The sequence below is a fragment of the Apodemus sylvaticus genome, chromosome 12 (genome assembly GCF_947179515.1).
Source record: "Apodemus sylvaticus chromosome 12, mApoSyl1.1, whole genome shotgun sequence".
Taxonomy (NCBI): domain Eukaryota; kingdom Metazoa; phylum Chordata; class Mammalia; order Rodentia; family Muridae; genus Apodemus; species Apodemus sylvaticus.
In genome coordinates, this window is record NC_067483.1 from 79,768,128 (window position 1) to 79,777,963 (window position 9,836).

The window sequence follows — 9,836 nt, forward strand, 5'->3', positions numbered from 1 at the left end:
CATTGCTACATATCCCCACCCAGCCACTCAGAGCTTCCCAATCTTAGTGACCCACAGAGATTCTAGAATCAGTCAGGTACAGTACAGTCAGTCACCTTTATTCCAGGGTTAGAACAAGGCCGTGCACGCTGCAGACAGAGGAGCACAGGCTAGGGGCAACCTCACAGGAGCGTGAGGGGAGCAGGGTAGGTGAGTCTGTTAGATTAGGGCAGCTGAGTCTGCTTAAGGTTTGGTTTTTGCCTTACAGAGAAACTGCTAAGAAGTGCCCCCTCTCCTCTCTGACTCCTGCTCTCATGCAACACCCGAGATGGAAGGTGTTACCCATACATAGTTCCTTTCTCCTGGTTGGACAAGGATTTCTTACAGGAGGCAGGCAGGACCAGGGAGACTCGGGAAGGACCTTTAAGGCAAAACTGGAGTCTTCAAGGTGTGAGTGTTAAGGCAGGTGTCTGCAGCAGTGGCCAGGGGGGATGGGCAAGCTGGGCTCAGCTAGGGATTGAGGGTGCTCTAGTCAGTCTGACTTCCAGAACCCTCTCCGACAGCCAGTCCTCCCCTCCCTGTGAGGTTTTGCTCCCATATCCTAAAAGCTCCCACCTTCAACTTTCTCTAAATCGTCTCTTAGCTCAAATGTAAATAAATGTACTGTTTGTATCGGCTGGTTGAATGCTTTCTTTTCTGTTTGGACTATGGAACAATTTGGCTCCACCACTCCCTTTCTGTGGCATCCCCCTCCCACTCCCACTCTGGCCTAGACAATAAGTTAATGCTAAAAACCACAAAAAAGGGCAGACATGGCAGTGCGGGTTTAATATACATATATGTAGAATATATATGTACACACAGTTAGCACGGTCAAGATGGGGAAGGGCATTTTGGGACAGGGAGGAGGCTGGGTTCACTCACTGTACTCTAGTGACTTGGCTGGCTGTGTAGCATCCACAAACCCAAATGAGAAAGGTCACCAATTCCCTTCCTGGATTGAATTGGGGTGGTAGTCAGTGCCGTGCAAAGGAAACACTATAATTAACATTTCTTGCTTGGAGAATTCTCAACTGGAGAGTTGGGAAGGTTGCCTACAATCCTCTGTAGGTTGTGGGCAGGTTAGAGTGAAAACCTAAGGAGCCCATTCCCTAGTCTCCCAAGGCTCCAGGCCAGTATAGCCAACAGTGTATTTAAAAACTGAGGAGCAGAAAGTGGACCTGTCTCTGCCTGCAACCCTAGCTCAGGCTCAGTAGTGCATGGGCCCAGCATAGTCTCTCCAGAGCAGAAGTTGGGGGGGACATTAAATGCTGGCTTCTCCATTGGGGGTTGATCTTTGGGACCAGGAAAGGATGGAATGATCTTCTCACTAAGATTTCTGGCTCACCCTCATCCCGGGCCCATAAGAAGGGCATAAAGGAGGCCCACCGCACTCAGGACCTCAGCCTAGGAAATAGTGGGAGGCTGGATTCTAGGCAGTCCAGCAGAGAGATACAAACACTGAATTCTGGCTTCTCCTTTCCCCTTACCGGGTAGAGGTTGAGTTGCCTCTTTACCTTCCTTCCTCACTGGTTTTCTTTAAATCTAACCATCTCTCCCACACCTCATCTTCACCATAGCTCCTCAGTGTAGGAAAATGCAGGTCCTTTCTGCTTCCATACTTGAAAGATGTGGGGGAAGAGTGGAGGAAAGGGGAGGAGGAGGAATGTGCCAATTTCTGTTTACATAGAAAAAGCGTCCACCTCCCCTACAGTGGGGGGAGTTGAGCTCCCCCTCCCTTGTCCTTTGACTCCAATCCCCTCATGAGGAGGAAGAACTAGATGAGCTAGACAGACAGACAGCCAGAGCGTGCGCACACGCACACACACGCGCATAGTAAGGGTTAGGACCAAGTTAGTAAATGGGTAGGGAGCAGGGGGGGGTGCCCTAGCCCCTCCCACTGAGGATGGGAAGGGAGTGGTCTGATGAAGATCCAACCTTCCTCCTCTTCCTCCCCCTGCTCAGGCCTTCTTTGGTGGGGGGGCCAATTTGATGATTTCTTCTTCAGAGGGCTGCCGGATAATGTCTGAAAAAAACAAAGAGGGGTGTGTGTGGGCGTGCCCAGCAATGGAGGTAGCCAGGCAGGCCCACTGAGCATCGACCTTCTCTCCCCACTTTTAGACTTTCCACTCTAAAAAACAGTCAGATGGGAAAGGCAGAAGTATAGCTACGCCAAAGGTATGGCCTCTCACCTTTGTACTTCTTGGCACTGGGGATACGGGTTAGCTTGGTATCCAGCTCATCCTCCTCAGAGATCTTCAGCACACGGGTTCTGTAGTCAACCACCATGGTGAGCAGGTCAGGACGGCGGGATATCTCAAAGATGTGCTCAATGTAGGAGAGGTTGTCTGGAGGAAGGCAGCTTGTGTCAGAGCCGGGCTATACAGGTCAGCTTGTACCCTGTCAAAACTGGTATTCTCGAACCATGACTCAGTTGCTGACATTGGTTACAGGAGGGGACAGCAGTGAAAGAAGGGGCTACCAAACCAGTGAAAGGAAGCTTGAGGCAGCCAAACGCAGTTCAGAGGATGACTTCTTAGAGGGACAGGTGTTTAGCCAATGACATCTTCTAGGGTATAAATGGGAAATACAGACTTTGGGGCTAGATGACCATTAGGGAGAAATCCCAGATACCACACAGAACAGGAAGATAAGATTTATGGTCAAAGAGACATTTTGAGCCTAGTAGGGAAAGTTACTTAAGTGAGAAAAAGCACTGACACCATCAGGCTGGCTAAAGACTGCCATCAGATCACCTGGCTCCTGTCCTCTGTTGCAGTGGTCTGACTGTAATAGGTCCTCCTCCCGCTCTCCTCCCTGCTGTCAGACTCTAGCCAGAATCCTTCATAGGAAGGACTCGGGTGACTTCACTCTCACACACCTCTAACTCAGCTACCTCTAATCAGACCCAGTAGTTTTTAGCCCAGCTAATGTGGACTCTATTCTTTTGCTTAACAGGCTCTCTTAGACATCCCATTTGCTTTTGGGGGCAGTCGGTTATCATCAGCAACTTGGGGGGATTGGCTCTCCCCTTTCACTGTGAGCCCTGGGCCCTCAGGGTAGGCATTCGAGCGAGCGAGGAAAGTACTTTGACCTGCTCACAGGCCAGTTGACATGGTATTGCTCTGAGCCAGTGTCTCCCTCCCACCTCTAAAAGGCGGCAGTCTCTAAAAGGTAAGAAAACATTAGAAAAGTGGTTTCCCGTTCTGCCACTTTTAAATTGTGTTTTCTTGTGCTGCTGTGCCTGTGATGATAGCTAGCACCAGAGTACTGAGAAACTCTGTTGCACTGATAAGGCCCATAAGAGAAAAACCTGTCTGGCAACTCCTGTCCTGGGGCCCTGTGCTCTCAGAGCGGATCATTTTACCCTGCCTTGTCTGTCATGGGGTTTCCCGTGGTTTAAGAGGCTTGTGTTCCTGCCTACTGCTGAGTGAGCAGAGCCGTCCACAACCTTTGTCCAGCTTGTTGTGACTCTCCAGGAAGCTAAACCAGGCTCTGCCTGTGGTGATCTCCTCACTCTTCTCGCTGGGGATGTCCTCCTTGCAGGCTGACTTGAGCTGTTCCAGATCTTCAAGGGTGATGTTGTTGGTCAGGTCCTGAAGGAGAGTCCCGTACTCTGCCATGACTGGAGGGGAAGGCGACAGAGGGAGAGAGCAAGCTGAGCTTACTGTATGATTCACTTCCTTCAGGTACTTACCTGAGACTTACTCCCACCCCCAGCAATATGCAACATGCGCACACACTTTGTCCAGCCAGGGTACCTCAAATCTAGAGGTTTAGGAGAGTGAGCAAGTTGGGAGGGCAAAAGGAAAACCTTGCGTAACAGAAGAAACTTTAGGAAAGCTAGGAGCCAGCGTGGAGCTTAGAGTGATAAGTCATGGCCCCCCCCCCCCCATACACAATCTTTTTTTTCTTTTTCCCTCCCTTAACAGTAACCCTGGCAACAGCTCCCCTGTTGAGGAGGTGGTTACCATGGCAACATGCTCCAGACTTTCTTGCATTCTCTCAAGTACCCCCTCCTCAATTGCCCCACCTACCTACAACTCCTCCCCCTGTCACAGGCTTGCCTAGCAGTGAGCCGCTAAAAAGGGAGGGTTGGTTCAAGCCCACATGTCCCACCATCCTTCCCCAGAAGCAAAGGGGTCCCTCTGCATCTTCCCAGGCCCCGCTGAGGATTTTGGATGCGTGCCTAGTTAAGGTGGCCTGATGGGTCCCCGGCTCCTGCGTGCTTACTCCTGCACTGGATGATTAGGTGTTGGAGAGCAGGGAGCAGTGGGCCACCCCCCTCCTTTGTGGAGCCCATTTTCTCCCTTGATAGTTTACTGGGCCCCAACTCAGCCTTCTCTCCTAGCCTTTGTGCTGTGCCCGCAGCCCCCGCGACCAAGAATACCAAGCGGCTGGCTCTGGCCCCCTGCCCAGTTCCCAGGCAGGCTGGGTGATGGGGGAAGGGGACTTTAGATGTAGCTTTCAGAATATGGCTGCAAGGGGAGTTGCCTTTGATACTACCTTGAGTCTGGCCTCCCACAGGCAAGGCTAGATCTGACCTAGGCCTTTGTACCATGTCTTTCATGATGCTTAGTTGAGAAAGGAAACACCCAATGACATCCTTCAAGATAGGAACTATGGAAAACAAAAACAAACAATAAAATCAACTGGTCGGACCTGGGGCTGGAGAGATGGCTTAGAGGTTAGCACTGACTACTCTTCCATAGGACCTGGGTTCAATTCCCAGCACCCACCTGGCAGTTTCAGGGGATTTGACACCTTCGACATATATATATGTGCAAGCAAAACACCAATGTGTTTTTTTTTTTAAGCATTTAGAACATGGATTTGATAAAATGTAAGACTCCAGTGGTAAGCTAAAATCAGGGATCTGAGCATCGTAACGTAGCCTATAATTCTAGTATTCAGGAGTCTGAGGCAGGAAGATTGCTGCAAGTTTAAGATCAGCACAGCAAAACCTTTTTTTTCATATAAGGACCTGTTTTCTACAATGAGTATTTATTTATTTATTTATTTATTTATTTATTTATTTATTTATTTATTTCTCGAGGCAGGGTTTCTCTGTGTAGCCCTGGCTGACTGACCTGGAACTCAGTCTGTAGACCAGGCTGGCCTCGAAATCCGCCTGCCTCTGCCTCTCAAGTGCTGGGATTAAAGGCGTGCACCACCACCGCCCAGCTAGTATGTATTTCTTATAGTCAGAAAATTAAAGCACGAAAGCAGTAAACACATAAATGTTCTGTGGCTGGGCAAAAAGGCGGGCAAGAAGCTGAAAGGCCTCAGGCCTGACCGCTGCTGCCCAGGCACCACACAGCCCTGAGCTGAAGCTGGCAGATCAAAGGGGCCAGCTTGTCAAACCTGATTTCCTTGATTCTAGCCTCTGTTGTAGGGGAACTGAGGCAGAGCCACGGGCACAGCACAGTAAGTATGGACCCAGAAGTCCTCATTCCCAGCCCCCTACATGGACCAGAATAAACAACCCATCCTTGTTGACAGGCACCGTCACACACACAATAGGCCAGACAGCGGGGCCAGCACGACCATCAGAGGAATCGGCAGGAAACATTTCTACTTGCACACCCAGGTGCCACCAGACAGAAGGGCCCAGCGGTGGTCCTGCCAGGCAGGGCCAGGGACAATGCTCTCTGACTGTCAGCACCAGGAACCATCTCTGCCTGGAAATCTAGGTCACAGCAGCAAGCTCTGGATCCAGTCCCGCCTCCACTGATAATCCTAGGGCAGGAAAGGGGAAGTGGGGGAGGGGCTGGAAAAGTAGCATAGGATGGAGACAGGAAGACCCTGCCCCAAATGAAGCACTAGGGCCAAACCCCCATTGGAAAGGAGGGCCACACTGCCTTGATGTCACAGGGCAGAAGAGTTTGTAAATACAAGAGCTGCTGTGGGAGGGAAGTGTGTCGCGCTGTGTGTGACTCTCTGGGGAGGAGTTAAGATTTAGGGCTCTGGATCTAAAGCACAGATCTACTAGGGTGGTAGGCGGGAAGGAAGGGATTAATGTGTGTAACACACACGCCCACAAAGGTTGGGGGCAGTAGGTAGGAGCTTTCCAAGAGTAAAACATACAAGAAGGCCCTAGAGAGGAATGTGGGCAGGAATGTACCAAGTGGCTAGGGAGAGATGGTGTGCACACGCGGGGATGCACACTCTTTGAATGTTGCGGGCTGTGAGAAGAGGTGTGTGGAAGATGTCGTAGGTGTGTTTGGATGTTCTGGTAATGGAGATCAGAGCAGCAGTAGCTGAGAGCTTATGTGAGTTGTATGTTTGTATCTGAGGCAGTTAAGAGTATGCACGGACATTTACATTACATAGACTCACATCCAGAGGGGGGGAGAGGAGCCTACAGTAAGACAGAGAGAGTGGGTCATGGGAAAGGCTGCACATGAGGAATGCAGAGTGTGTGTGTGTGTGTATGTGTGTGTGTGTGTGTGTGTGTGTGTGTGTGTGAATAGGTGGTGGTGGGGGGGAAGCACAGATTCCACAAGGCTGAAGGGTCCACTCAGCTGTTACCATAGCAACCTCAGTTCAGGGTGCCCCACCCCCCAGTCATCAGAACAATGACCCTGCCATGGGAAGTGTGAGAAGGGCTAAGGGCCAGGAAGGATAGGGATGGGGGCTCTTGAGGGAGCAGTGAAGGAATCGGAGCGACCGTTTGCCCACGGCCGGCTGTGGAAGAGACAAGGGCAGAGAAGTTAGGAACACTTCTTAGGGTGCAGACTCTCCTCTGCATGACTTCCAGGTCTCTCTCAGCTGCTGTTAGCCCTGGCTGGTGGCGCTCAACAGAGCCTGTCTTTTTTTCATCCTCACCAAAGATTTAGGATTTGTAAGACCTGGGCTGAGGCCATTCTTGGGACAGGATACCAGGCAGGGCAGGAACAGCAAGCCGGAGCCGAGGCCGAGGCCGCTGCCGGGAAGTTAGCTCCCTTCCCTCCCACCTCATTCTGTATTCTGTTCATTGCTTCCTCACACCTCCCTCCCTCCCTCCCTGCCTGCCTCTCCCAAGCTGGCTCTAGGCATAGCCTTGACCATAGAGAAGGCTGGAGAAGGGCCTTCAGGTAAGGGGCGGGAAGAGGGTAGATGCCAGTGTGCTCTGAGCAGCCTGGCTCAGAGAACCACCTGTGGCGGAGGTGGCAGAACCAGAGTCATTCCTGAGCATTTTGACACTAATGGTAGTGTCAAGCTCTGGTAGATTATCTCTTTTTCCAGAGCATTTGGTTCCAGATAGGAAATGTAAAAAGGAAGCCTGAGGATTCGATGTCACCCCTTCCTCCACATCTGCTACAGCTGCCAAAGGCTGAGGGGGAGGAGCGATCGGATTACAGATGCACAGACTAGAGGGTCGGTCCTTTCAGTGAGCAGGAGGCGATTCCTACGCTCTCACTTCAGTCAGCCAGCCTTGTCTGAAGTTGGGAACTTGAGGAAGTAATCAACGGAAACAGGTGGGAAGGGCGTGAGCAGGGCCATAGCTATTGTAACTGCAGTGCTATCTGGGCCTCACATCCAAAAACCCAGCAGTGTGTTTCTTTCGTATCTTAACCAACTTCTTCCCGACCTTTTAATCTAGCTTTGGGTATCTCAGCAGACACTCTTTCTTCGCATAACAAAGAAGAAGGTTTTACAGGTTCCAAGGTCAGCCTAGGAGTAGGGCTCCAAAATGTACATCTAAAATGAAAAACAGGTTACCTCTGGGAAGGGAAAGGGCTGTGCCCAAGATGGAAGCAGCCAGACATAGCTGGCCCAGGCTGAGGCAGGGAGACCGGGGCTTGTAAGTGGTCCATGGGCCCTTGGTGACTCGCTGGCTGGCTGTTTACATCTTCCCCGGCTTTCCTCATCAAGTTCCTCTCCCTAGTCGTTTTTACTTTACTTTTCTACCTTTTTCAGATACCCAATTTTTGGGGGGGGGGGTCTCTTTTGTAATTTTGTCTCCCACCCCTCTCCCACCTGGGAGGGCCAAACCCAGGGCCTTGGACTTCCCAGGGAAGCACTCCACCACTGAGCTAAACCTCCCAATCCTTTTATTCCTTTACTGGGCATTCAGGCCTCCTGGCTCTTCCTACTCAGTCACCCCATTTGGCGGTAGTCATGGAGACATTTGAACTTCGTAAGACCCCGAGATACCATAAGGAAAGGATGAGCCTCCGTATGGAAGAAGGAAAGGGTGGATTGGGAGGAACTGACCGTCTACTGGGTTCACAGCTACTGACCAGCCGGCGGACATGGCCGTCTTGACATTGTCCCTGAAGATGTGTGTGTGAGGTACAGTGTGGCTCTGTGCCCTTCTGTATGGCAGCGCATGCACACCTGCGGAGCACAGGTGTCACACAAGTAGTAGGCAGCCAGAAGCTGGCAGCCTGAAGCCTACTGGCAGTTTCCCCACCGGGAGTGTTTAACCGCAAAGGGAAGAACAATTAACACTAATCGCCCCTATAGCCTGGGGGCCAGACAACCCAGAGAGAAGACGCTCAGTCAGGCTCACAGGCTCGTGTCCCCAGCTCCCCAGTCTTTCTCTTCAGTCTCCTCTCCAGCACTCTCCCCGTTCCTCTGGCCATCCCTTTTCCTTTTCTCTTTCCGGTTCTCTGTCTTCTCAGAAATTCCTCTCATTCTCTCTGTCCCTGACTTGGGTTCCAGCCTCGGCTGACTCATTCTTTTCCCTCTCCCTGGCTTCTGTTCCTTCCTGCATCCTTTGGCCATATTGATGTCCAGAATCTAGCAACTCCCAGGTACCTCCTCTGCTCTAAATTGGCAGTCCACAACAAAGGTCACAAGAAGCCCCTCACCCAGGTAAGAGCGCAGGCTCTCCAGTCCTTGAGGTGTTGCCCACTCAGGCTGTAAAATCTGGGTGCGTTTGTGAAGAGCGGCCCTTCCCATACACTACTGAACATTCTTGTTAAGGCTGATGTCTTAGAGGTGGTGCTGGTCAAGGAGACTCCCCACAGGAGGTAACAAACGGGTTATGGTGGGTGGGTGGGTGGAGGCTTAGCGCAGGGATGTTGTGATTTGGTTTGTATGAGAAGGATGTGTGTAAGTCACATGGGTGTGTGTCACTGTGTGGTTGGCTGTCTTTTTTTCTTAAAGGTGTGTTTGTGTCCCTGTCGGTTTTGACACGGATTATTTTAAAAAAAAAATAATTAGAGTCTTTATATTGGCTACATCATTCCTACATCGTACCCCCAGCTCCTTTCCTCCGGGCAAGCGTCCACCAGTCCCACTCCCCTCAGACGCAGTAAGCTGGGTTTGAGAGTACCCGAACCAGTTGCCGGCTGTGCTGCCGGAGGAATTGAGGCAGGGCTGAGCCGAGCCTGGACGCCTGCAGAGGCCAGTCCCAAGCTAAAGCGAGGAGGGAGGGGCGGGAGCTGGCCTGGCTCGGCCGGCTGGGCGGGAAGCAGGCTACATCCTAATCCCCAGGCCCCATCGGACTCCCAAACTGCTGTTCAGCACGGAATGGGCGGATGAAGCCACGCTGCCTGTGCCACACTCCAGTCTCTGGATGCATCGACAGAGATGAACCCCACGGAGCCTGACACTGTGGACCTGTCTGAATCCTCAAGCTCCCCTATTTGTCCCCTGCGTCCGGGATCGTGACCCTCCAAACCCAGACCCCGCAAACTACCTCCTCCCCACGGCACATCTCCCCTCTGCCCCTCTCACCGCCTCCGGAGCTGAGAGCTCAGGGTGCGGGCACTCCCGGGTCCCCGGTTCCTAAGCAGCGTCTGGAGCCTGCTCCTTGGCTCCTGCCACCGCTGCCGCCGATCCTGCCGCCGCCGCCTCTTCCGCCCGTGGAGCAGAGCCTGAGCCCA

At 52.0% G+C, this 9,836-nt stretch overlaps 1 protein-coding gene across 1 annotated transcript; it reads right to left on the reverse strand.

The window, feature by feature from the left end:
• Nucleotides 1–77: 77 nt before the first annotated feature.
• Pea15 (proliferation and apoptosis adaptor protein 15) lies at nucleotides 78–9,836 on the reverse strand. The gene is made up of 4 exons (XM_052200173.1): nucleotides 9,688–9,836; nucleotides 3,470–3,643; nucleotides 2,211–2,366; nucleotides 78–2,044 (listed from the first exon to the last, which is right to left on the reverse strand). The coding sequence occupies exons 2-4, from the start codon at nucleotides 3,639–3,641 to the stop codon at nucleotides 1,980–1,982; spliced, it is 393 nt and encodes a 130-aa protein (XP_052056133.1). The 5' UTR covers nucleotides 3,642–3,643; nucleotides 9,688–9,836; the 3' UTR covers nucleotides 78–1,979.

What these genes read in the sequence shown, in the direction of transcription:
- Pea15 (XM_052200173.1), bottom strand. Translation starts at nt 3,641, where the DNA reads ATGGCAGAGTACGGGACTCTCCTTCAGGACCTGACCAACAACATCACC. An exon ending in TCACAACAAGCTGGACAAAG is followed by an intron (nt 2,367 to 3,469) that starts GTTGTGGACGGC and finishes GCCTTCCTCCAG; the next exon opens with ACAACCTCTCCTACATTGAG. An exon ending in CAGTGCCAAGAAGTACAAAG is followed by an intron (nt 2,045 to 2,210) that starts GTGAGAGGCCAT and finishes TGTTTTTTTCAG; the next exon opens with ACATTATCCGGCAGCCCTCT.